Source organism: Cylas formicarius, unplaced genomic scaffold (genome assembly GCF_029955315.1).
Source record: "Cylas formicarius isolate icCylForm1 unplaced genomic scaffold, icCylForm1.1 PGA_scaffold_4__25_contigs__length_36172078, whole genome shotgun sequence".
NCBI classification, from domain to species: Eukaryota; Metazoa; Arthropoda; class Insecta; order Coleoptera; family Brentidae; genus Cylas; species Cylas formicarius.
Window position 1 is genome coordinate 24,764,663 of NW_026844334.1, and position 27,994 is coordinate 24,792,656.

At 31.6% G+C, this 27,994-nt stretch overlaps 6 protein-coding genes across 8 annotated transcripts in view; 1 reads left to right on the top strand and 5 right to left on the bottom strand.

Annotated features, from left to right (window-relative positions):
* Nucleotides 1–5,440, bottom strand: part of LOC132701447 (nose resistant to fluoxetine protein 6) — a 35,223-nt gene extending 29,783 nt beyond the window's left edge. Inside the window, exon 1 of the mRNA XM_060669331.1 lies at nucleotides 5,315–5,440. Within this exon, the coding sequence (XP_060525314.1) occupies nucleotides 5,315–5,345 (31 nt within the window). The 5' untranslated portion in view covers nucleotides 5,346–5,440. The remainder of the gene's footprint in view (nucleotides 1–5,314) is intronic.
* Nucleotides 5,441–5,472: 32 nt separating this feature from the next.
* On the bottom strand, nucleotides 5,473–8,428 carry LOC132701454 (farnesol dehydrogenase-like). Its single transcript, XM_060669388.1, has 5 exons — nucleotides 8,222–8,428; nucleotides 6,743–6,980; nucleotides 6,464–6,687; nucleotides 5,715–5,858; nucleotides 5,473–5,606 (listed from the first exon to the last, which is right to left on the bottom strand). Exons 1-5 carry the CDS (start codon nucleotides 8,327–8,329, stop codon nucleotides 5,565–5,567), a joined length of 756 nt encoding a protein of 251 aa, XP_060525371.1. The 5' UTR covers nucleotides 8,330–8,428; the 3' UTR covers nucleotides 5,473–5,564.
* Nucleotides 8,429–10,509: 2,081 nt separating this feature from the next.
* Nucleotides 10,510–13,515, bottom strand: LOC132701452 (farnesol dehydrogenase-like). Its single transcript, XM_060669386.1, has 5 exons — nucleotides 13,349–13,515; nucleotides 12,131–12,368; nucleotides 11,854–12,077; nucleotides 10,704–10,853; nucleotides 10,510–10,609 (listed from the first exon to the last, which is right to left on the bottom strand). The coding sequence occupies exons 1-5, from the start codon at nucleotides 13,454–13,456 to the stop codon at nucleotides 10,568–10,570; spliced, it is 762 nt and encodes a 253-aa protein (XP_060525369.1). The 5' UTR covers nucleotides 13,457–13,515; the 3' UTR covers nucleotides 10,510–10,567.
* Nucleotides 13,516–15,914: 2,399 nt separating this feature from the next.
* Nucleotides 15,915–21,328, bottom strand: LOC132701453 (farnesol dehydrogenase-like). The gene is made up of 5 exons (XM_060669387.1): nucleotides 20,115–21,328; nucleotides 18,624–18,861; nucleotides 18,342–18,565; nucleotides 16,094–16,243; nucleotides 15,915–16,023 (listed from the first exon to the last, which is right to left on the bottom strand). The coding sequence occupies exons 1-5, from the start codon at nucleotides 20,220–20,222 to the stop codon at nucleotides 15,982–15,984; spliced, it is 762 nt and encodes a 253-aa protein (XP_060525370.1). The 5' UTR covers nucleotides 20,223–21,328; the 3' UTR covers nucleotides 15,915–15,981.
* Nucleotides 21,329–21,545: 217 nt separating this feature from the next.
* Nucleotides 21,546–27,738, top strand: LOC132701455 (mediator of RNA polymerase II transcription subunit 22-like). 2 transcript variants are annotated; one of them, XM_060669390.1, is made up of 4 exons: nucleotides 21,546–24,574; nucleotides 25,944–26,132; nucleotides 26,181–26,394; nucleotides 27,574–27,738. In XM_060669390.1, exons 2-4 carry the CDS (start codon nucleotides 26,030–26,032, stop codon nucleotides 27,677–27,679), a joined length of 423 nt encoding a protein of 140 aa, XP_060525373.1. In that variant the 5' UTR covers nucleotides 21,546–24,574; nucleotides 25,944–26,029; the 3' UTR covers nucleotides 27,680–27,738. The 2 variants fall into 2 exon arrangements, with proteins under 2 accessions (XP_060525373.1, XP_060525372.1); XM_060669389.1 differs by having other exon boundaries at nucleotides 21,546–26,132.
* The window catches only part of LOC132701449 (modifier of mdg4-like), a 131,526-nt gene continuing 130,001 nt past the window's right edge, over nucleotides 26,470–27,994 (bottom strand). Inside the window, exon 5 of one of the 2 annotated variants that reach the window (XM_060669332.1) lies at nucleotides 26,470–27,002. In XM_060669332.1, coding sequence (XP_060525315.1) covers nucleotides 26,527–27,002 — 476 coding nt within the window. In that variant the 3' untranslated portion in view covers nucleotides 26,470–26,526. The remainder of the gene's footprint in view (nucleotides 27,003–27,994) is intronic. The other variant, XM_060669338.1, reaches the window with a different exon arrangement.

Below are 27,994 nucleotides of genomic sequence, written 5' to 3' on the forward strand. Positions count from 1 at the left end.
TTGGGCACAAGTTGTAGTAGTAAACGACGACATATTCAAATTTACGGATCAAAACTCAACTGCGGTGCCAGAAGGATTTTTAAAGAATGGTTAGAAAAGGGGTTGTAAAAATAAGTAGTTTTTACGAGAACATGTAAATTTGAAACGTAAAATTGAAATGTAAAATTGAAACAAACTAATAACTAAGAAAGTAACTACAAGATTATAACTCTGCGTCATTTAGGTTTTCTGATCTTCTGAATGTATCGAAAAAAACGTAAACCACTATATCGTTTTGTAATCCAGCCATCAACGCTCCAATAAAACCATAGGTTAATTAAAGTTAAAGTCAACCGTAGCAACCGAGATGCGGGGAAAAACGTAGGTAGGCACGCGCCTGACTTCGAATGAAACCTTTGACTTAAATATGAAATTGAAATATGAAAATAGTCATACCTCTTAAAAATTAAAATTTAAAGGTTTAAAACAGATTTTGTATAATGTAATGAAAACTTGAAAATTTTACCGAATTGAAATTTCAATATTTCAACTTTATTAAAGGATGGAATACCCTTTTCTTCACGCTTCAGCTGATAAATCTATGGGATTTTTTTACCAAATATATAATGAGTAGAATACATTTCACTATTTTGAAAATTTTTTGAGGAGCTGAGTTTCTGGAGTTATTTTAAAATTTTTACCACGATATTGGAAAATTAATTCAATTTTTCAAAGAAACTTCCACAGCCTACTGTAATGCTTTTTACAAAACCTTTGGATTCCTCCTGCGTCGGTTTTTGCTTAGTCGAAATTGCTAACGTTTCGCCAATCATCCTGTTGGCTTCTTCAGAACTTGACTGAAACTGGCTCGTATTTTACTCTGTACCTGCTTATATATTGTTTGAGGGGGTGGGGGCGCTAATGAGGGGTATAAACACCGTCTCGGATGGCTGATTCCCAAATTGGTGACAGTTGGAGACCTGAGTCGCGATTAAGATTATTAGGTTGTTTATAGATTTGATAGATTTGAGAAGAAAGCTCTCGACACCTTTCATCTAAAACCAAAATTATGGAAACGCTACGTCGATGATACTTTTGTTATTTGGCCTCAAACATACGTTTTACTATTGAGTTGGAAGCTAATAATAACCTGCCATTCTTAGATATTCTTATCAATAGAAAATCAGACCTAACATTGGGTCATTGTGTTTACACAAAACCTTCGCACACAGACCGATACCTTAATGCATGGTCACATCACCATCCGGCCCAAAAATCATCGGTTATCAACTCTCTTGTTTACAGAGCCGTAAAACTATCTTAGCTCGAGCCACTGAAAATAGAATTAAAACATCTTACCTCTGCTCTGCTCTCTAATAATTTCCACATTAAAGATATTCATCAAAAAATACACTTCACCACAACCTTCCAATAGCAATGAGGTCGGAAGCAATCCTACACTTTCCACTGTGGTCCTTCCTTACATTCAAAACATCACTCACCACATATCAAAAATTCTAAAGGAGTATAACTTCAAAGCCAGATTTACCACTTGTCCAAAAATCTCTCAACATCTGCAGTGCGTCAAAGACAAAATTCCATTTGAGACGCCAGGAGTTTACAGCATTCCATGCATATGCGGCAAAGAATACATTGGAGAGACCGGACGAAAAATATCAACTAGGCTCAAAGAACACGAAAGAGCCTTACGATTAAGACAAATAAACTCATCAGCTGTTGCCAAACACACCCATGAAACCGCGCATAAAAAAATTTTATTCGATAAAACTAAAATTCATGCATGTAATCAGTTCTTCTACCAACGAAAAATCCGAGAGTCTATAGAAATCTATAAACAACCTAACAAACTTAATCGCGACTCATGTCTCCACCTGTTACCAATTTGGGAATCAGTCATCCGAGATGATGTTTATACCCCTCATTAGCGCCACCCTGAAACAATATATAAGCAGGTATAGAGTAAAATACGAGCCAGTTTCAGTCAAGCTCTGAAGAAGCCAACAGAATGATTGGTGAAACGTCAGCAATTTCAGCTAAGCAAAATCCGACGCAGGAGGAATCCAGAAGTTTTGTATAAAGCAAAATTCAATTGTATTAAATTAATATTAATATTTCACATTTCATATTGTATTGGATTGGATTGGAATTTTTCGTTCCGTAAATTTTAGTAAAGCACGAAAATTTTAGTAAATGCTTTCCTGACTAAGTAAACATTGCAATGGAAGCTTTAGAATAATTGCTGTAAATGTTCTCCGCCTACTTGAAATACTTATGCACTCTGTAATTATTTCGAGGAAATATTTTTTAGCGCATTTGTAGCAACGGACGGTCTGTTGCAGGTAGCCTCTATTCTATCGGTAAATGGTTTAATGAGAAACCGGCAATTGTAATCAATTTGACAAGCAAGCTGCCAACAAATTTAGGAGGAGAAGAGAATCCTGACTGTCAATGCCGTCATGTGTCATACTAACTTTTTTTTAGAAATGGCTAACAGTCAAACAATAGTATATTATGCAACAAGTGCGGTAAACGGCATTTGACTCACGAGTTTATTTGACACGAGCGGAGCGTGTTGCATACTATACTTTTTACGACCCTTAGTTTTTGGGTACATTTTAGTAAAACAACATGAATATATTCACTGACATGACCGTCAGAAGTGACAAACGTCAAAATTCAAAGCGTGGGAAATATCTCCGAAAACATCCGATTGCTCCCAAATCCGTGCGGTAAAATCCCGGAAATGTCCGAAGTGGCTCGGATTCGTGGGAAAGGAAACTGAGGTAGTAAAGTGACGCTTCCCGCACGCTAGATCGGTCGGTAATTAGGTATTTTACAGACGGGAGTAGAAAAATATTTTATTGAGTTGTTAATTTATTTCATAGTGGGTATTAAAATATTATTGCGACACTGCAAAATTACTGAGACTCTGTCGCCCTCAGAATTTTTACTAAATTTTTATTACTAAAGAAATATTGTTGCTATTAGAATCCAACACATAATGTTCATTTGATACTACCTATTTCTCACAAAGAATCAGTTTATATCAGAAATATACTGGCATCTGAAGTATTCGTTTGAAATATTACTGATTCAATAAATGTTTTTTTTTTCACAAAATATTGTGGGATATGTAGTCCCACGCAGAATGGAAGTTAATGATACACCGTTGAGGCCATTTCGAGAGCAGTATTATATTTATTTTGCGTAGTGTTCCAAACGTCTTTAACAAAAGGTATTAACCTTAACACTTTTACTCAGCTGTATTTAGTTTAATCCAAATGCTTATATTAAATATTAAACATTTTGCGTAATAAAATGTTTTATATAAATTGATATTTTAGAAATTTTACAGTTCGTACGAAATTGGTTGTCCCAAATAGGCTAATCGGGAATAATATAACTTTGGTAATATGGAAATCCTTTTTTTATGAGGAATTTAATGCCGCAACTCATATTCGGAAATTTACACAACTCTGAAAGTTACCGGGTGTGGTAATAACTGAAAACCGGGATACAAAAAAATTACATTGTGGACGTTATTATTTCTCTACAAAAACATCAATCAAATCAAATCAATCTTTTTAATGTCACAAGAAACTATCGCGATGCAGGGTACCCTTAATTATCTAGGAGTAACCCTGTAATTTTCAGAATTGCAAAAATATGCAAATAGTAGTTGCACCATTAAATTTCTCGTACTACCTATACTACCCATTTTAGAGACGTATATTTTTATGTAATTGCTTTCAGGATACCCTAGGGAACAACCAATTTGAAATGTACTGCACCGGGTGTCTTGCATACTTTTCTAAAAATCTGTAATAGCTATTAAAGAAATATTAAATACCAACGTTCTTTGTCTTTATGGGAGATTTTAAACAATTCACTTTTGGAATATACGATATCGACATTAACTTTGGAATTTTGAATGGTACGCCCTATATTTTATGGCGTCTTTGGATTTAGTGGTAAAAAGCCACACATGTGACTTGTTATTGAAAAATCAGCATAATAAGAGATGCTCGAAAAATATATATTATATTAAAAGTAAAATGCCCTTAATACACTGTTTTGTTTCTAAAATTTCTTGCTTTCTATTATAAGTTTTGAGAAAAGTATATGACTCCCCTTATGAGAGACAAATTGTACACAATAATTTATGAATTTAATTTCTGTATAATAGGTTTTCTGGAAATACTGACTTCTTGCTAAATTTTATTTATTCAATTGAACGAATGTTAACATAGCTGTCTATTATATACGATCGCTTCGTCTTTGCTTAGTTATTTAATACTGGCGAATTCACCAAAATATAAAAGAGGTCTACGTACTTCGCAAAAAATACCTGCGCTTGAAATTGTAATCAGGTTGAAAATATTTATCAGATAATCTAAATGGTAACAAAATGATGATCGACTGGAATATATGTTTCTAGCTTACATTGGTTATTGTAAAGTTGGTTCTGACATCATTGTATTATTATTTTATGGAAGCAATTTGCTGTTTGCAAAAATTAAGGGCTCAAAAAATACCATCCAATTAACAACTTGGAGAGCAATATTTGCAAATACTGCTCTTATTACTTAAGAACTACCATATAGTAAGCCAAAAGTTATCGAAGGACAGAACCCCGACCCAGAGAGACAGTATTCATATAATTATTTAACAATTATTTAAATAAAAGTCCACAGGTGTTACACTTTTAAAGTCAAAAAATATTTTACACAGTTCAAATTTGATTTACTATTCAAATAATTTTTAGGTCAGGTAGGTACTGTTTTAATATTGTCCTATCCCAGTGAATATACAAAAATATACTTACTTATTGACTTAAGGAGATATAAAAATTCCACAGACGTTCTTGTTATCTAATTGCGTTATTATTTACATTGCAGCCTACTTATTGTATATCTAAATATATCCGTAAGGTTAGCCAAATTTTAGATTTGCACGTATAAAATAAAAGTACTGTATAATTCTCTTGCGAAATAAATATTATTATTATTATTATGATAAAAATAAGATATAAAGTTTAAATTCATTGTTTTTTTTATTGTTTCACTGAGTTCAGAATACAAATCTAGATAATTATCCATACTGAATAAAAAGTAATTAACAAAAAAAATCTTTAATCTCAAAATGTCAAGATTGTTCAGTATATATGTATATTTCCAAAAATTAATGAAAATAGTTTTTTTTTTCGCATTTTGGAAACAATTAGTTTTTGTGCTTAAAAAGCACATATTGTGATAGTCGAAATTTTTTGATGCTTTGTATTAATGGTTGCTACATCGTAAAGGGCGTTACTTACCTACAACTATTGAAACTGCAAAATGGTACATTACGGTCCGATGTTGCGTAAGCTTCAATACGGCATTAAATTCGAAAATATTGTATTGTGCAACAACTTTTTTTACACGAACGCTACAAATTGTTTGTAAAATTACTGTGTGAAATAAAAGCATCGAATGAAAGAAACACCAGTTTATTTATTGATTGAGATATTACATCAATACTGTTTCACGAGAAACGGACAACTTAAATAATAAAAATCAGCAAAATTAAAACGCTTCTGCGAGTACGCGGACTGTGACCTCGGAGACCTAAAAAACAATTTAATGTGAGCAGAATTCTAAATGAACTAACTAACCATTCCTAATAAGAAGTTAGTGCTACTGCGATTATGCTAAATTTAAAAAAGTGGTACCCACATTTACATGCGGTGGCGTCGATAACGCATAAACCACAGCATCAGCAACATCTTCTGCTTCCAAACCCGGTAGTCCTACTTCTGCTGCAGTTTTTCCAGTAAACACCTCGATGAATTCAGTTTTTACATAGCCTGGACTGACACTCTAAAATAAAACACTGTTAAGTGATGAAAATGATATACAGAATATCCTTTTAAAAGTTATGGAGAACTTACAAATGTTTGAAATTTTATATTCGGCGTTTATAAATGGCAACTTTAGAATTAAAAAAAATCCTGTATTGCATTATATATGCAAAATAAATAAAAAACAAATAAACTGCTTAGGTTTGACATTTTCGTTTAAAACACAATATTAATGGTGTTCCAGAAATATGCCTATGCTTAAGAAATAACTGAAAAACCATAGAGAAGTGAAATTAGCTACCAAATAACTGCTGGGATAAACCAAGTTATTCGTTCAGTATCAGTATTATAATAACTAAAGCTTTCATTCACATATATTTTCTGACCTAAATAGCGTTTCTAGTTGGATATAGAAATGAATATAAATTTAGAAGTTTAATTACGTAATTTAAAATATATGTAATTAAGCAGTTATTAAAATGTGGAGAGTTAGATTTAAAATTTTAAAGTTGCCATTCGTTTCGGTGGATGTGAAGTATTTGTGAAAATAATTGCGAAGTATAGATTTATATCAAATTTGCTTCTTTCTCTTACTGAGTAAACTATATGAACAAATCGTTGTACCGTAATTTTAATTTTAAGATTTTGACTGTTTATTTCGTATCTCAATGTTTCAGCCAAAGCAGTGACTGCAAATTTCGTTGCAGGGTATACGTTTAAACCGGGATAATTGGCCACGGCGTGACCGAGAACACTGTTGATGTGTATCACGTGACCATCGATATTGTTTGCCTTCATTTGTTTTATCGCCTCCCTGGTGGAAATGCTAAGACCGAGTACGTTTGTATCTACGGGTATTAAAAAAAACAAATTATACAAAACCAGAGGATATTTTTTTCTTACCTAGTACGGTCTTCCAGATTTCAGTTTCGCCATCGATGAGGGATGAGAACTTGCTTAGGCCCGCATTATTGACCAGAATGCTTACCGGTCCTAAGTTTTTTAAAACGTATTCGAAAGCAGCAATTATATCTTGTTCTTTTGTGAGGTCAGCTTGGACTGCTACCAGTTTTCCTTTTTCACCGCTTAATTGTTTAGCCAACTCTTCAACCCTATCTTTCCTCCTGGCTAGTCCTGCTACCTGTATTTTCCAAAATATTTGCATTAAATACCAAAAGTAGTGCAGGAAAAAATTTCGTATAATATTAGTTTTGCAAAAAAAAAACTTTTTTAGCAACGCTCAAAAATTTGTTCACATAATGTATTATTAATAAACCAATTATAGATTAAATATATATAATGGTCTGGACTCACACACACATTGAATTCTTCTCAACAAGAAAATTTACTAACCAAAACTTTATTTAGTACAATATATCAAAAGAAATAAAGAGTGCAATATTATTACTTGCATAACATTTCAAAACATAAAGCTTAATACATATTTTTTTTGAAATTCTAATAATGAAGAAAGCAATTTAGCTATTTATTACCGTATATCAAAAGAAATAAAAATTGCCATATTATTATTTTCATAGGTACCTATTGTATTTACAAAAAAAGCCAATGTTACCTTAAATATAAAAAAAAAAAAAACAGAAAAGTTAATACATTTTTTTGCAATTCCAATAAAAACAGGATCATAAACCAGATATTATTTACTACTTACACGTTATCTTTTTAGATAAGTGCATAATACAATGTCTGGTTCTCGGACAGTTTAATTCATTTAATTACATAATCGTTTCAAAAATTATATTATTTGAATTTAATTCTGTTACATAACTCATAAAATTCAAGAAAAATTATGCACAGTGAAAATAACACGAACGAACGAATAGCATTTTACTCAATTTATCTAACATATCTATATAAGGTCCTAATGATTTCAATTTCTAACGAAACATATCTTTGGATAGATGAGTTTTCTATTTTTGTTCCGTCTTTTTTTAAAATTAAATTTAACGGTTTTTCTTTCATTTTCATAGAGTAAAAATTATTAAATGATGTGAAAGTAATAGTATAATCTAGGACCAAGTTTTGCAACCCACATTCAGGGCTTACTTATTTATTTATTTATATTTATAGCACTCCAAAAAAAAGTAGTATTTAATTCTATATTGCAGAAACATGTATAAGGAAACATTACCCTAATGTTAGTTACCGAAGTAATTTCCGAACCTATTGCTAACAGAACCACAAAGTGAAATGGTGTAATAACACATCGTGAAATAAACTTCATCATTCTACAACTAATGTTACTAAGCGTTCTGCATAACTTTTCATTTAAAGTATATTTTTCATTCATTCATTTCATTCATAAATGATTCAAGTTCGCCTTGTGAAAGGATAAAATGGAAAAATAAAATTGAATAAACATACCACAATCCCGGCCTTTACTAATTGTTCTACGATTGCAACTCCAATTCCAGCACTGGCGCCAGTTACCACAGCTACTTTGCCCACCCAACGATCTAACGATAGCACCATTTTTGCTTTAATAAAAGTTAATACTGGACCAAGCTTCTACCGACCTGCCTATCGTCTGACTGAATTAAATTTTTGTTGGCGATTCTTCTTTATTATATCTTTTGTCTGGTTTATTCAACATTGAAGGTCACATACAGCGGCGCAGATTTTTAGGTACAACTCTAAAAGATTCGCAATTAATTATAATTCGTTAATTGGACGATATAATAATGTATATGCGCATTTGTACTGGTATGACATTAAAGCGAGCGTAGAAGCTTAAAAAATTAAAACAGAATCACGAAATACTAAAGGGCCATTTGATGCGAAATATTACATGCTAAAATGTCACGCTCATGATGTGCGTAAATATGTTTTTCGCTAGGCAAATAACGTTCTGCCAAAATTATTTTTTATTTAACTTTTTAGATTAAGGATGTACATAGACCGCCATTGGGATGTTCTAACGGGGTTCGGCGAATCCTAAATATGTTTTAAGTATACTTACCTAATTTTTTTTGCGCTTTTTTCATTTGTAAAGTTTATTCGATGTGTTTGTAAGCAGAATTAAAATACGCACGGACAGTTTGTAAAATTAATTAAATAAGACAGAATAAAAAAAATCATTACTATCCTGAGAAACAACTCACAGGGTTTTCTATTTTCTATTAAGAGTAGAAAGAATATCGTCAAAGTTTAATTATTCTACCGCAGATTCATAGAATTATTCTGAAGAAAATTACGTCTAGTCCCGAATCTCGTGCATATTCTAAAAAGCCACGTGAAGTAGTGGTGGTAGAAGAAGTATATTATTCAATACGTTCACTCGTTTATTAAACACTCGCTTCGCTGCGTTGCACTAATTTCACAGCAAACTCGTAACTAAAGCGTCCTTTATCACACGGAATATACTATTAATTTAATTAAGAAAATAGAAAATTCAATTATAGAACTTTTTTTTTATTTAGAACTATGTCTGTAGATGAGGTAAAACAACGAATTTAGAGTACAAGATTCTAGGACCACAGGTTCAGAGAAAATTGACCTTCAAATTGTATTAATTTGTTGTCCCACAGTCACAACCTTTCTGCCAAGCGTTATCAATTTCTGATCTGACAACGAATATAATTGCAAAATAAAAACCACTGTCAAAAACATTGGGGTATATATATTGAATGAAAGACAGCATGGCTATTACCTTGATGATTTATGCCCAAGAGGCATCCTATAAAATGGAATGGGGGACAAAGATGTGGAAAAATTGGAGGGCAAACTGTCATTGTAGTATACTATAACCAAACCAATATTTTCTTTCCACATTCATCTCACAAGCTGGGTGCTTGAAGAATAGGATATCCGCAGTGTTCTGCTGGAATGTAAGAGGTGGAACTTGTCTACAAAATTGGCATACTTATACGCAACTCAGATAATAGTTACCAGGTTACCCTTAAGCAGCTTTCACATTTTTTAGCAGAACCAAATGGGCCCAACAGCTGTTCTCATTTTCATGGACTACTGAAAAGCCTTAGGCACTATTAACAACCATGTTTGGAGACTTTTAATTAGACATACTTCTCGGGAAAGCATCACCGCATAGCTATGGGGAGGAAGGTCAACAGATTCTCGAGAAGCCTCAACGATCAATCTCAGCATGTTGAATATTTTTTTATGCTTCATACTTTATATGTCAGGTCTTACTAGTTCCTAAGGACTTCTAATTAGCTATACTCTTGGTACAAGAATATTTGTATTAATAGAGTCGATAATATAATTCAGATCTAGATCTAACTTGATTATACTTCAAAAAACGTTATTTTCATTTCATTACGATACGATTTATAAATAGTGACGTGATATGACAAATATCTTAAAAGGTATCTAAGCGGTCCTCGTGAAACACCAGGCTGGGCAGATTTTCATCACAACAGTTTTTTCACGTAGTTATTTGCAAAATTGTTGCATAATTAAAGCATTTAATTTAAATTATTTTACATTTCGGGATCTCACGGTCAAAAATTGGCGATCGTAACAAAATAATGTAAAATTTACTGTCTAATCTAATCTAGCACATCATTTAATGTGGTTTTTGAATGTTTGCGCTGTTTCATGTATACGTAATTCAAGCAGATATCGAGCCAAATTCGTGGAGATCACTCCAGGACCATTCGACCAGTACATTTGCAGGTAATCAAAGAATGAAATTCTTTAAAAAATATTTATTCCCATTTAATGATAATTTATAAAAATACGTTAGTTAAATTAAAATGCTTCGCCAACTATTCGGACAGTAACTTCGGAAACCTGAAAGTAAAAACATTTTTTTCTTAAGACAGATCAATCAGCAACGAAAAACTTATAAATTTGTTATTATTTATCTCATGAAAGTTTTACTTACATTAACGTGAGGAGGTGTCGACAATGCGTAGACCACGGCGTCAGCCACATCTTCGGCTTTTAATCCAGGGCTATTTAAACCAAGGTCCTTTGCTGTTTTTCCTGTGGATACCTCGATGAATTCAGTTTCTACGTATCCAGGACTGACACTCTGAAACAACAAAGCTCGATTTATAATAAGAATCTTGAATACAAACGTCTATTGAAAAAATTGCAGCCAAAAAATAATGGCTTTATTTTACTAAAACAGCATAAACATTTTTTAAATATTTTATATCTCAGAAAAAAATGTCAAACTACACGGAAAGTAATTGGTTCTAACCATACGATTTTTGTATTAGTTTTCTTTATAGTTGTAGCCTATAATTAGTAAGAAAATAAACTTTCGTTTGATTACACTTCAAGCACTCAATACAGTCAACAGATTTCTTTGAAAAATAAATTTTGCATTTTGCACATGTATGCTTTGGATCTCAGAAAAACAAATGCGTATTTGTAGATGTGAAATTGTGATTTTGACTGTGTAACCTTCCAAATAATTTTCAAAAAATCAAAGAAAAATAGAGTCTTCTGTTACATTTTTCTAGAAAACACTGGCCAAATTATATACATCGTTTGATCACATGTCTCTGGTACTGTGTCGTTTGTATGGGTGCTTCTTTTAAGTTCAGTTAAGTAGAATTGGGTGGAATAATTTCTAGAACCACTATTTCTTGTAATTTCCTACCACCATATGATTCAGTGATTTTGGTCTTTTGTTAATAAACTGGACAGCCTTAATTAGGTTTGTTTATAAGACAAATCATAATATTCCATTTACTTGAAAGACTAAACTAAAATTCTACGTATTAATGGCCAACATCGCAAGTTGACACTTATATCTATGACATGGTCGCGCCAGTGGCAAAAACTTTTATCAAAATATCAAACGTGATATACTTTTAAAAATAAACGTCTCATCCCACATAAAAGTTCTGTTGATGTTGGTTATTTAGTGACTCTGTAATAATATTCGGCTCATTGACGAAGTAGTCGTATGATTATCACTCCAGAAAAAATATTGTTCGCTAAATTTCCAATGACCAAACAAAAATGCCCATAGAAATTTTTTTCAGTCTAACTCAAATAGCTATAGTAAATTTAGATCATACCGTGATTTTGATTTTTAAGTTTTGGCTGTTTATTTCATGCCTCAGAGTTTCGGCCAGGGCAGTAACTGCGTATTTGGATGCGGGGTAAACATTCAAGCCTGGATAGTTGATCACGGTGTGGCCGAGGACGCTGTTGATGTGAATCACGTGACCGTCGATGTTATTTTCTTTCATTTGTTTAATTGCTTCCCTGGTGGCGATGCTTAGGCCAAGGACATTTGTATCTAAAAGGGTGGTAATTGAAAGTAATGTTTGCGGGTTTATTTGTATTACTCACCTAAGACGGTCTTCCATAACTGTGTGTCTCCGTCAGTAAGTGTCGTAAATTTACTTAGACCGGCATTGTTAACCAAAATATTGACCGGTCCTAGATTTTTCAAAACATATTCGAACGCGGCTTTGATATCTTGTTCTTTGGTGAGGTCAGCTTGAACTGCAACCAATTTTCCTTTTTCACCGCTCAGTTTTTTAGCCAGTTGTTCTACCCTTTCCTTTCTTCTGGCAAGTCCGGCTACCTATAAAACAATTATGAATCCAGGATAAGGAAGATTATAGGAATGTTTCCTAAGTTTATAAATAAAACGTAAACACAAGCAGTGGGCCTATCGCTCTAAAATATTTTAAAAACTCATTCTACGCAAAATTAGTACATTATGTAAACGGCATTTGACCCACGAGTTTATTTGACACGAGCGGAGCGGGTGTTTAATAAACGAGTGAGTTAAAAAGTTTACCGAATATATTGCATACTATACTTTTTCTACGACCGTTAGTTTTTAAGTACATTTTCGCAAAACAACACGAATACATTTACTGACACGCCGGTCAGAATTGACAAACGTCAAAATTCAAAGCGTGGGAAATATCTCTGAAAACATCCGATTGCTCGTGGGAAACGAAACTGATGTGGTAAAGTGACGCTTCCCGCACGCTAGATCGGTGCGTAATTTGGTATGTTACAGACGGGAGTAGAAAAAATAAATTCTATTTTGGCCCAGGTTTTCTCGCACGTGGTGGGCCAAACGTAAATTTTATAGTAGTAGCTGTTAAACGACATTTTCGTGTTCAGCGTGAAACATCGCTTACGATTTTTTTGGCTTATTTTTAAAATTAAAAAGCTTATGTTGTTTTGTTTAAATTTCATAATTTTTGCAAACGCCGTCTAATGCCGTTAACGTTAATATTTCCGTTAAGCGGTTAGGATTTCAATTGCGAGAGTGAGATACTCTTTCTTAATAATTTCTCAGAAAATTGAATTTTTGCAAGCGGTTTGTATGATACCAATAATGTTTCCAACGACTATTTTAAAGTAATAACAAATTAAAATTCGCCGGTAATATAGTAAATTGTTAATCTAAATACTACTAAATACGAGCTAGAACATTTCTTTTATATAAATATAATAATGTTTCAATGTATATTATATATGGTTCAACACTTTGATATGATATGAACTGCACTGATTATTTGAAGGTTTTAATAAAAACAAACGTACCACAACTCCAGCCTTTACCAGCTGTTCAACGATGGCAGCTCCAATTCCCGAACTAGCACCAGTCACTACTGCAACTTTACCCACCCAACGATTCAAAGATAAAACCATTTTCAATCTTAGCAACGAAAATTCGTTTGGATTCAAAGCCGGCAAACTATACTCGACTAGTTTGCGGGAGAATTTATAGGTACCGTGGTTTTCAGCTTAATATCTGAAATCATTCCTTTATACATAGGCGTGCGCTCGAAAATGTATTATCGATAATTATATTAATAAAAAACTAGGAACTTTAGGTTGTTTTCAATCAATAAAAATAAAGATAAGCAATAGTATGTAATGGTATTAATTAGTATTATTAGAAGTATTTCGTGAAGGACAGCAAACACTGAACTTGTCATGCATACATGCATACGAATTTAGAAACTTTTTTTGAAATTAAACGTACTTTTCTATAGGTTCGCCTTCAACTAGGAGGTAAGTGAAATCAAGCGAAGAATTTGGTACACTAAATGTCAAAATGACAGATAAAAAGATACATTAATTTCACTATGTAGGCTAGAAACATTTAAAATAATTTCAAATTAACAATTTCTTAACAACTAGTTTCTTTTGCAATTTATTGTTATGAATATTAAATTGTTAGTGTCGCATTTTCTTACAAAATCGCGTATACTGTTAATGATGCTTTCTCAAAACAGGCCCGAATCCCTTCAAATTTTCAGGAAAAAACAATTTGAATTGATTGCATCTATCTAAGAGTGGAATAACATTTGCTTCTTTATCTAACCTTTCGACACTTTCATATCTCTGATAATGGACAATTTAGTATGTCATATTTTCTTGCAAAATCAATTAAAAATGGAATAAAGCTTATATAAATAAGGATAAATAAAACAACCAGAGAATTGTTGATAATTTTTAATAACTCCATATTGCGTGTTTTTGAAGCTTTTGCGACCACTTTGCTGCAGTAGGACATTAAAAAACATTTATCGTTAAAGGTATGCTTGTACTTATGACAATTCCGTTATGTTACGCCACTGCTGTTAACAACGTGTCATCGTCAGTTTCTGGACTGTGTCATTAGTGTTACCGCAAGTCACGGTGTACATGATAAACAAATTAAAGTTTTAAGGCCATCGTATCGGGTCGTGGAGGTCCTAAAAAAAGTAAATAGAACTTATACTATCGTTCCACAGAGTTTGATTATACATCGCACTCCCTGTATGTTGTTGACTGTTAGTCTATTCCTGTCCTCGAGGTCGAATGAGTGCGAGAGTGAATCGCGCACAGCAATAGAAATATGTTTTCAAATACTTGCGTTCAATGGAAGATGAAAATTATATTATCATACCTGACCGTAACTTATTTTGCTAAGTTCCAATTTTGTAATAATTAAGTTCTAACAAATGTCCTGCAATGTTATAGCGATTATAATTATATTATAATTCCATTAAGAATAATAATGAAATTATAGCATCAACCACGACGTGCATTCGTTTCGAAACTCAAGTAAAAGTGTATTTAAATGTTATGTTTACGTCTCCACTGTTTTAATAGGTGTCGATATAAAAAAAATACGGTACATTCTACGGAAAGCAAAAATGTTTTGTAGACTTTTGCAATGAAAATTGAAAACAAAGAAAATATAAAATACAATGAGTAACCAGGGCCTGTCCAGAACAAAACATGTGGACATGTGTGATAACCGACTAATTATCATTTTTCTCATATTCAATTTTTTCGATTTGATCCAGATTTTTACATAACGCCAGGCACCACATATAAGAGTGCTGCCAACTATTCCAAAACTACGTCTGAGTGTGTAAAAAAAACTATTAAAATTATGAAATATAACATTTCAATAAATAAGGCGGATCCAGGAATGATGAGGGTATTTAAAAAAAAAGTTAAAATTCTCAAAACTGTTGAAATAACGTTAATGATATAAATTTAAAATCTTGAAATCGCATAAAAGGAATTTTAAGAAAAAAATAGCAATTTACCAACGTTGACTGAAATGAAAACTTTTTGTGTAAAATATTTTCAAGTTTTTCGTAAAAAAAAATATTTTCAACTCCAGACAATAACACTGAGACTGACAACTCTCTGAAACATAGAATAAACTTATAAAATTTCTAAGAAAGAGCTTTAAATATTCCCTTGACACAACAAATAATTTTACCACGTATTTATCCCCCACAAAAGAATTTGTAATTATTAATTTGGATTCTATAATTACCCCCAAAATTGGACCAAGATATGTGAAAATGTAAATTAAATTTAATACTGAAAATATTAAAATAAAAAATTAAATATACTATATTAAGCAGCAAGTTTGATAAACGTCATCTTAGTCATGAGTTTGTTTTGACGAGAGTGACACTTTTGCCAAGCCTGATCAGTGCATAATTTTGGCGTATGCCAACATGAACGCTATTCATTTTCTTTTCACGTTTCACCCCTAATTTTATAGAATTCTCATTCTAAAATTCTAATGTTACAGAATTTCAACAAATTAATGAGCAAAATTCTGACTTATGTTGGAGATTAATTTAGCAGAACAAAATTGAAACAAATATATTTATTGATATATGATTAATTATGAATTATGAATAAATTATAAATCAAAATTAAAACAGTGCACCAACTTCTCGTACAGTGAGCTCAGAAACCTGAAAACAAAAAATATTTGGTTTGAACAAAATCAACAATAAACTTAATAAATTTTAAAATTTAACTTACATTTACATGAGGATGTGTCGACAAGGCATATACCACAGCATCAGCAACATCTTTGGCTTGTAATCCAGGTGTAGTAACGCCAATTTCTTGGGCTGTTTTTCCTGTACATACCGCGACGAACTCAGTTGCTACGTATCCAGGACTGATACTCTGAAATAACAAAGAACTATTTGCCAACAGAAATAATGCCAGAAAAAGTGACTGCGCCCATAAAATGCTATAGCATAATCGTTTAAAGTAAACATAACCTGAAAACAACTACATAATAGTTTAAAGTTTCGAGTTACAGTCAGTACATTTTCTAATACAGTTCTTTCGTTAAAAACATATTTTATTCTGACCAATTTTGACTTCGTTCAACTTTGTTTTCTTTTCGTTGCCAAAATATTAAACTTTTGGGCATAGTTTTGATCCGAAAAGTGACGACGGAGTTGAAAAAATAGAATCAGTTGAGTTGGTAGATGGAGACCAGGTTTTCATAAGTAAAAATAAAATTGGAGTATTTTAAGACTTGATAAATTTGACAAAATTTGTTTGATTTTTGAACCCCTCCAACCCGAGAGAAGTAGGAGAGGACAACAAATTGTTGTACACGTAGTAAAGTTTCACGAGGTATAATGTTTTTTGAGAAAAACGTATCAAAATTTTCTACATATTTTGCATGATAACGTATTTAGAAAATTTGTGAATTGGTTCCAATTTTGATATTACGATATTCTGCTATTCAATAATAAAAGTATGGGTGCCAACCTAATCAAGATATTGGTCTCGTGAAATAGTCCTATTCAATATCACCCCCGAAAAAATGTTTTTCATTGTTGAAGCGTCGTTCCAGAAATTTCGAACCAGTTCTAGGTTACTGTGAAAATAAAATGTGAATGGAGGAAACAGTTGTAGATATCTTCCTAACAGTTACAAAAAAACAAGGGAATACGCAATTTGTGTGTCAATTGACTAAATTTTTTTTGTTTTGTTTGTCAATATTACCAACACAAAAAACAAAATTATGTGAATTTATTTTATCTTCAAAAAATTTTGATTTATGTCCAGTATAATAAACTCTTTATGTATATATATATATATATATATATATATATATATATATATATATATATATATATATATATATATATATATATATATATATATATATATATATATATATATATATATATTTAAATATATGCATGGGATAATGATAATAAAGAAAAATAATGATTTTAAGTAAAATGAATATGAAAATATAACTAATATAAGGAATATTTTTCTTAAAAAACGGGGACGTTCTCTACCCCGAAAGTAAATTTCTTGAAATAAATTACTTTCGTTTGTCTTCGATATATTTTTCATTTTTCATCCAACATATTTTAATATTAGATTTAAGAAATAAATAAGCTTTATTCGGTACTAAGCACTTGATTGCAAACACCGGAACTTATCATCCTTGGCTACACAAACATTTTCCTAAAAAAAATTGGTTTTCAAAAACGGAAATTTATGGAAATTATTTTTATTCGCATTGATATCAAAAATAGATAAAAAATAAAATAAACGTTAATTTTTTGAATTTTTGTACAAAAAAATCTATTTTAAGGCTTTCTTCTACCCAGCCTTTGTCAAAATTATAAATATACAAACCACATTGCTTAATTTTCTTTGAAAAGCCATGTTAATTCCTAGATAAAATGATTAATAAAATATTGCTGGCAAAGATGATTTGAACTATTTAAGCCAATATTGTTTAAAACATTTCTGACAATGATAAGTTATTGCCAAATAGCAGCAACTTTTCCCAATTATTATTTGACAATGTTTTAATTTTTTATTTTTCAATGACTCACTAGGCTTTAAATCATGGGCGTGAAACTAATCAATTTTGGTAAAACTTAGAGTTTCGTCGTTAAGAGGATTAGTTCGTGGTTAAAATTTAATGCTATACTATGCACCGTCCAACTAAACTTAAAATTGACCCCTTCATCGCCACAAGAAAATTTTAAAAAATTTTCATTTCCTCCTTCGGATCCACTTTCAATCTTTTGAACTTTCAAAAAATATATGGGCATCGATTCAACCCGATAAATAAATACATAAAGAACAAAATGAGTTTAACAAAAATAAATAAATAAATAAATCTCAAGGAAAGCTACAAGCTACCGAAAATGATTTGAACGAAATGGATTCGGACTTTCGAGATGTTGACTTGTAGCGATATTATTTTAGTGTTGTCGAAATAGTAAGTAAATCATACTGTGACTTTAATTTTGAGGTTTTGGCTGTTAATTTCATGCCTCAGAGTTTCCGCCAGAGCTGTAACTGCGTATTTAGAGGCGGGGTAAACATTTAGGCCTGGAGTGCTTGGTACGTAGTGGCCGAAAGCGCTGTTTAGGTGAATCACATGGCCGTCGATTTTATTCTCTTTCATTTGCTTAATACCCTCCCGTGTGGCAATGCTTAGGCCAAGGACATTTGTATCTAAGAGAGTTCGATTAAAGGTTTCGGATGTTTAGAGTCGTTATTTTGTGTTACTCACCTAGGATTGTCTTCCATAACTGTGTGTCACCGTCAGTTAGTGATGTATATTTGCTTAGACCGGCATTGTTAACCAAAATACTGACAGGACCCAGATTTTTCAAAACGTATGCGAACGCCGCTTTGATATCTTCCTCTTTGGTGATATCAGCTTGAATGGCAACCAATTTGCCTTTTTCACCGCTCAGTTTTTTAGTCAATTTCTCCAATCTCTCTTTTCTTCTAGCTAGTCCTGCAACCTGTACATAATAATTATTATTCAATTAAATTAAATAGATACGGTTCAGATCTATTTAATTAATAGCAGCTAGCACAATAAAGGCCATATCCGATAGAAAATTAAAGAAGAAACAATATGTTTGAAATATTAGAAGTAACTACGAATCTACTGATTAATTCAAAATGATATAGGAGGTAAGAGCAAGTACTCTAACAATCTAAACTATTGGATACTTGAAACGCGCAAACAAAAATTGAGGACGTTTCTAGAAGTACATATATATCTGTTTAACTAAAAAAATCTTTGACCGCCGGTTTTCGGTATAGTATTAATTTATTTTTAGAACCAAGATAAAAATAAAGTAGATTTTATTCAGGCTTCCCTATACTGATATCCGTTATAATTTCTCTAAATTTTGATAGTCTAACCGAAAATGCACTTTGGCCTGAGGTTCATCACACCGTTTCAAAAATAATGTTTTGTACCACATCTCGTATATTATTATTTCGAATTACATGAAGGAAACTAACCCCAATTTCCTATATTTATATCATACTCTCTTTGAAATAAAACTCCTATTTACAACAATGTAACAAAGTCATCATCGGCAAAATTTTACAATGACTACATTTAAAGTCACTCAAGTGGATCTTGAAATTGTGTCAGGGCATTTTGAATCCGAAACATTCACATATATCATATACAAATGTAACAAAAATAATAAAAAGTATTTTAGTACAATTGTCAATTTTTCTGTAGCCGAATTCGCTCGTTCACAAATTTTGCTTACTATGGTGCCATACAGAAAAAAATGATTTGTGTATTTCTTATTTGAATTTTGAAAATTTGGTAATTTTCCCATTTTGGTCAAGTTCGAGGACGTTTAAAAAGTAACCGCCTATATTTTTTGATTAAATGTAGCACTAGAGCTTTTGATGGATGGGTGAGATTACCTCTATGTTTTCAGATTTTAATTTAAAAGAACGCTAATGATTTACTAATATTTGTCCATATCTCCTTATTGTTTTAATAAAAATTACACCAAAAATAAAAGATATAAAATCTCACTGAGGTCTACATTTTAAAAGCGCTGTAGGTATCACAAGAAGCAGTTTCCGCTGTCATTAAGAAAGCACAATTTTACATATTTGTACAGAGATAAAAGTACACACCCTGTATATAAATAATAATTAAAAAATACTTACAAATTATAAACTCATATAGAGATTATTTAAAGAGGAAATTTGGTTTTTGATTAAAATCATAACTCACCACTACTCCAGCTTTTACCAATTCTTCAGCAATGGCAGCTCCGATTCCTGAACTAGCACCAGTCACTACGGCGACTTTATCCACCCAACGATTCAAAGATAAAACCATTTTAAAGTTTTGTTGAAGAATACTGTAAGATTCAAAAAGCGGCAAACTAAACTTAGTTACTTATCGGCAAGTTTGGGAATTTTATAGACACCTCGATTCTCCAATTAATATCGCAAGTCATCAGCACCTGGGTACATAGACGTGCTCTCAAAAATATATTAAGCTATTAGAATTATTACGTAAACAAATAATTTGTTAAAATATGGACACTACAGATTTGTAACGTAATTACAAATAATAATAAAAACTGGAAGCGACTTATTAAATTATTTAAAAACTTGTTCTTTGTTGTCCAACATATCTCATACGGAGATTTACAAATCATCCTTAAAAATTTTATTTTTTTCCTAGAGGCTACTTTCTAACTATAAGAAGTAGCTGAAATCGAGCTGACCATTTGGTTACTAATTCGTCAACAAAGGATCTGTCTGCTTTGCCGATGTCTAGAGGTCTGTTACAAATCAAATTTATTTAAAGAGCCCTAAATAAATTGGGCTAAGTTACGCCATTGCAGCACATCGCACGAACTCATCCTCTTCATTTTCTTGACTTTATCATAACTGTTCCGCAAGTCACGTTGTCCATGAAGGGTTCACAAACAAATTAAAGTTTTAAGTGATATTTAAAACCATATTATCGACACGTGGAGAACTCGAAAAAATAAATAGCACTAGCTTCGTGTAAATATAACACTCTTTCTATATTATATGTTTTGCTTGGACGTGTGGTCGAGGTCGACTAGAGGTCGGCGTACGTCCGACCTGCGGAACAGCAACAAATTAACACCAAATCGTAAATCTTATCAGAGAACTAACAAAAACGAATTGAACAAATTGAAAAATAATAGATACATTTTATGAACTATTTAGCGTGGCAAGCTCCAATGTGATTCCAGTTCCTCGAGGTGTCAAATGACAGAAAAGGAAGTTCGCCTAGTTGGTTGCTCCCGGTATATGCTCAAATTCAAATCTGAATAAACATTTCATGCGTAGTCACTTAGGAAAGTTTTACTTTGCGATCAGTCTTTACATGCCCGATCTTTTTGAGTAGAAACGTGTTACTCGCATGATTTTAGTCTTCTTTGTGGTCATTTATTTTTATTTATATAGACTTCGGATTTTTATGCACAGAAAATGCTTAAAATATGCGCATAAATATGTCTGTTTTTTACAAAAAATATGTCAAATATATGCTTTTTTCTACTATCTATGTACTTTTAGGGCTGTTATTTTTTACAAATATTGTTTGCTGAAAATCAAGGAAAGAATAGTCAAACAACGAAAAAAATTACAACATTATATTTACAGTTTTTAGATATAAAAATAATAATACTGAATTAGGAGTGTTTATTAACATTAGATAATAATAAATTAGTGATTGAACTGAGGTAGGTTTTACTTGATGAAAATCCATTTATCAAAATAAATAAGAACTGAAAGTTCAGATTTTCACGAAATTATATATTTTCACATGAAACTTGTATCGACAACCGTTTTTATCAAATGTCACATTTGATAAAGACACGGTGTTGTAGAAACAATTGTCATGTGAAAATTTATAATTGACAACTAAATGCTGCCCTAAATTTTCTATGGTTAATTTTTGTCTTTTATCGCTTAATATGCTTTTGTACTTGGAGAACGTCCTTTCGACGTCGACCGAAGTAATTGGTGTGAATTTAAATGATGCAAGATGTTCTGATTTGAAATAATGTAAATTATTATCAACCGTAGCATCTAACGATAAAATTTTTGAAATTTGAAGTAACTTTTGAAACCCTTCATTTTTTGTTGTTACGCTATTAAATTTATCAAGAATTTGATTATTCTGCTTGGACCTTTTTTCAACAAATGTTCGCACTCTTCTACTATTGAACTTGATTCTAACAAAAAAATTTGTTCGGTCTCTAATTTTTTATTAAAGCCACTTAAAAAAATAAAATTAGCTTTGATATATGTCTACTGATACATAAATTCACATTTTTTATATACATTTTTAGTTTTTTTAATTGAATCAGCTGAATCTGAATGAAAAGTCTATTACAGCGTTTTTTATTTGATTAAAGTGAGTAATCGAGTAATCGAGTAATTACGGGTTCATGAGGTAAAGGAACATTTGGCATTGTCTCTCTATAAACTTGAACTCGAAGAGGCGCTTTAACAAATATTTTTTTTTACGTTCGGACGCTCGGACAGCAAACAAAATATTTAAAATGCTTAAAAAAAATCAAAAGTACATATGAAGAGGTGGGATGTATTTATTTCATTCAATCACAAGCACCATCAGTGATCATTTTCAGAAGACGTTAAAATCACAGATAAAAGCGTTAAACAAGAAAAGGGACCAGGGCTTAATCCATAGGTAAGGGGATTTGAAGGCTATAAATAGAAAGCCTACAATATTGGCGATACATTTCATTTTTAATCTTATCCGTTTGGAGAATCCCAATAATAAACTAATGAATGGGTCAAAAATATATGATCTTATACTCGAGAAATGGAAAATATTCACTTTATGTACAACAATTAAAAATATGTACCAAAGCTTTATTTTTATTTTAAAACGAGTATATCCAAAATATTAGGTTGATATTCCTAATAATAAAAAAGATGGTTTTTTACATAAAATCCTAACTCTATTTATCACAGTGAATTTACTTTGTTTTGAAAAAATAAACAATACTATCAACAATACTGTCTGAACCGCCATTGAATCTCTCTATTGACAGTCAGATTTTTCCGGAATCTTGGAGACACCCTTTTAATACACCAATTTTTAAATCTGCTTATAATAAGTACAGTAATTTGCTAGTTACCCCCTAATACTAATATAGTAGCTCTACTACGGTAAAAATTGCTGCGTAGCAGACGGCATTGATGTTCTCATAGGGAAGGTAATGGTTTTCCGCTCATGCCTCTACCTTTCACCCACTAACCTGCACTTTGCGCCCTTTTCTTTGTAAACAACGACATCCACATACTTAACTCGTTTTCACACAACATTTAAAGAAACTTAGGCATATTAAGAAAATGCTGGCTTAAAGGCCAAGATCATTGGTTAAAAACGTGATTTTAAATCTCGCACATATGTATGTTCGACATTCTCAAAAATGTTTTCATAGTTGCCTCATAAGTTCCTGTATTATCGGCATAGGCAGGGCCTCTATGTCCTAGTGGCTATAGGGTTACATCCTTTATTATGGCCGGTAATGACAAATAGACAGCATGGTTTCCTATCGGGATGCTCCACTGTAACCTAATCTTCTAACTTCCCAAGAGACTCTGTTGGGTGTCTAAAGAAGTAATTTTCATGTGGATAGGAAATGTACATGGATTTTTGATAGAGTTCTTTGTAAGTTATTGATATCTAAATCTTGGGTTTGGTGGAAAGATTGGATTTCTAGTTCTTTTTCGCAGCAAAAGCAAAAAGGGGAGAATCAACGGTCTGATTTCACAAGACATTGATGTTTACTCAGGTATACTTCAGGGTTCACATTTTGATCCTATTGTCTTCAATTTATTTATTTGTTACATTGACAAATTTATTAGGTTTGCTACATTAAACCATCAGTCATCACTGTAGCTGATATAGATTGTTTAAATCTCCAGTCTGATATAAATTTAATTTATCGCTGGTCGACATTAAACTCTTTGAATATAAATAAATAGAAATACAAGTTTCGCCAGGAGATATTCTACAATTATGTTTGATTGCCCTTTAAAAATGTGAATGAAACTAGAGATATAGGGGTCTTGCAACTTTCTGAATTAATTTAAATGATGTTACAACTATGGCACATAGGGGATTTAGCGTTGGTTTATCAGATTTTCAATTGCGCTTTTCTTCGCTTAGTACTGAAATATGCTGGCCAGGTTTGGTCCCTTCTTTTTAAAACTAAAATGTATTTTATAATTTATTTCCCTTGTAAAATGGTCCCGTTAATAATAAATTTGCACAGCAATATTTTTTCAAAATATCCCTAGATTCCGTTAAATGTTCAGAGAAAAGTGAAAGTTTGTGTTTGAAATTTAAGGGCAATTTTTTTTTATAAATTTAATTAACGGAAAAATTGTTTTAGAGAACAAATACCTATACCTACTAGAACCATGCTTCTCCTATTTAAATACGTTAGGGGGGATCACATATCAACCGAAAAAAAAACACACTGTCACATATTTCAGTTATCATACGTACATTTAAGAGTGTTACAATATTGCGCAATATTGCGCAATTCGCCATTTAGTAAAGAAGAATTACCGCTAGTTTTTAACAAAATTTTGACAAAACCGTTTCTATTTTCCGACCGCCTAAGGCTTTATTTATATTTATTGTGTTGAGTTTATGACTATAAGGTAGTCGACGATTCGGTAGAATTACTAATAGAGTCGGCACTTGGTAATGGGTGAGAGAAAAGCCCTTTTCGATGTTTTTACTAAATAATTAAAAAATTACTAACAATTATTCTATTTTCCAAAACAGCTTTTTCTGTTGTCTGGATATGCACTTCACAATGATTTAAATAGTATCGTAAAATTATTATTCATAAAGTAGCAATAAAAAATTATAGGTACCAATAATGGCTTTGTATATTTTCAATGACAAAAAGTTAAATAGTTTAACATATCCTTTAATTATTTTGTCTTTAATTATAATTAAAATAATTACAAACCTAATTTACCTACTTCGTTTTCAAAGCGAAATAGTACATTTCTAAGAAGTTTATATGATCGCTTTCTTATTTGTGTTGCAACTATATTAATATGTATATGGCGACACAACTTTTTTCCTTTCAAGTTGATGACAGTCGCTGATATCAACTTTCATCGCTCACATTTCTTCTTTTCTCTGGCGATTGAAAAATATTTAGTCTCAGAATTATCTTAAAATTATGTATAGTATGTCCTTCTAAGATATCTAGTAAATGTTTTCGCAAATACCTTAAATAATTATTTCTATTCAAATGGAAATTTAAATTTCAAATATAATGTCAGTTTTCTAACACTTACAGTATGCCTTCTTTAAGCTCTATGAAAAGTATCCAAGAAATGTACACATATCTCAAAAATTATTATTAGCCATCGGTTCACTATTTGTAAAAATGTCAAAAAACAGCCGTTATCTCGAAAACAGTGAGATTTTCAATTAACTTAGAAATCAACTTTCTATAGATGTGTCAATCCCCCTGTGCATAAATCATAATCAAAAATTGAAAAATTTAATATTACGGTCCAAAAAAAAAAAGAATATCCGGATTCAAATTAAAATTCTACAAGATACATGGTTAAAAAATTATTCAAAATATTATCAACAAAATTACGATTTATGGTCGAATGATCTCGACGCATTGACTAATTAGAAGGAAACCAACAACAAGAAACGGATTTTATTATTTTCTTTAGTTGGCCGCATATTGTTGGGAAACTTGCCCGTTTTAGTTTGTGATTATTTTCTCACTTATTCGCTCGTGTTTTCGCTCATTGTCATATATTATTTTTTGTCTGAGCTAATTGGAAAGTCACACATACACGGAGATAATACGAACAGCAGTGACCGAAATCTATTAATTTGTTTATGTCCATATGCCCACATTGCGTAATATTGTTTTGTCTTTTTAGAGAATAAATGCCATCCTACTTATTTAAAAAATACAATTTTTATTGAAATTATAATTAATATGTACATTTACAAACTGCTTCACATAACGATCTGGCAAATTGCTAGGGGCAAAAGAAACAAAGAAGAAAAAGAATTGTCACTCTTCGAAACTAACCCTATTTTTCAAGGAGACAAACAAAGGTTAATAATTTATGATGACTTCTCGGGCCTTACCACAAAGTAAGGAAGCGTTGTTAAAATCTTACAGGACGAGGCTTAAGGACGATGTGAAAAGCATGTTAGAAAATTTTGAAGGTAAACAGTGTAACATAAATTCCAATAATAATTTCTGTTGTTTTGTAGAGATTGTTAAATTAGCTAAAGTGGATCATGATACTCAGTTATCAAGGCTAACTCAATGTGAACAAGACACATACGAAATGCACGTTAGATCTGCTAATATTGTTCGTGCAGGAGAATCGCTAATGAAATTAGTTTCCGATATTAAGCAGTACTTGATATTAAATGATTTTCCTTCAGTAAATGAAGCAATAACGCAAAATTCCAAGTTGTTCAGGTAAGATATCATTGATATGAACTGTTTGAATGCAAACAATCACAAGCAGTGAACATTTTATTTTGTTTTTATATTCAAACCAAATTTCTTGTTTTGGAAAACAAATTGCATGTCGTCAGAATTAATATATATCTACTTTTGGAAAATTTCATCTATAGACCTATCAAAAACATATCTTATTCTTTCTCCAGTCATTTCAATCTTAGGTATTGGTAAAACATACAAAACATCATCTTTGCTTACATCTGAAATATCATTATTACATGAAATGAAAGTATTTTTGGTCTTTGTATTGACGCAATGTAGTGCCATCACTTTGACATCAGGTTCAGCGCAACTATTACGAATAATCTCTTGAATGACACACAAATAAACATATCTGACTGTTTTCTTCGTCCCGCTTAAAAACTGAACCAAAATAAAACGTCCTTCTTTTAAATTCTCGTCAGTAACTAGCTCTTTTGCAATGGGGTCCTGATTTTTTTCCCAACCATCCCCTTCGTCACTGCTTGGAGATGAATCTGGTTTTTTCTGCCTTCTAAGTTTCTTGGGGGGTCGTCCAGGTCTTTTGTTTGTTTTCAAAACTTGACGTAGGCCATTTGAAGCATCTGGTGAAATAAAATCAAAGTAAACAGATGAAAACATCTTTATTATAAGTAGGCTTTTTCAAACATTCATGCCTTAACGCTAAAGTACTCGCAACTTGGAACAAGTAAAAACAATTGTGAACTCTTTTTTGTATATCAAGGACCACATTGATTTCAAATTTGATAAACCAAACTCTGTATTTTTGTAAATTTCAACCAGGTTCAGAGTCAAATTTAATTGCCAATTTATGTTCATTGTATAAATCCAAAAGAAAACCAGAAAATCAATACGCAATAATGACACATGCTCAATTGAGTTGCACAGGTGTAATGACTATGGCTTAAACCATGACTTTTTATTTTTCCTAGTTGCTATTAAAACGGACCAAAACATCAGTGTCTGATATCATTTACAAAAGTGCTGTATAAATGTAGGAATAATGAATAAAATGAAATTTTTATGCTGAAATCTCAGTGCCAATATGTTTTTTAAGTTTACAGATATGTACTTTTTGGAATACCATTTTCATTTAGCGGTTTCAATTGCTTAGTAGGTAAAAAGACTAAAAACGATTAAAATATTTTATTATAGAACCAAACAAGCTGAATGTGATCAGAAGCTTATGTCATTACGGGATGATATGTCTGCAGATTTGTATGATTTGGAGGAAGAATATTATAGTAGTATTAACAAGTAGTAGTTTGTAGTTTTGTATTATTTTAAATATAAGTGAATAAATAAAATTTTATTGAGAAATCTCTTTTGTATTATATTAAGGTTTATTTATGAATTGTATTATTACTATTGAATGGGAAATATATTTATTACACATATTGTTCACCACAGTCATTGAAATTGAAAAAGATTGAAATGTAAATAATGCAAATAATTCGTTTGCCTAATAAACGATATTAACTAGTTGCGATTTTAAAAGTTCAAGCTCTCCTGTAAAAGTCGGTGGATGAGTATGTGTTGATGATTTGATGTAAAGCGTTTTTCCGTATGTATAAAT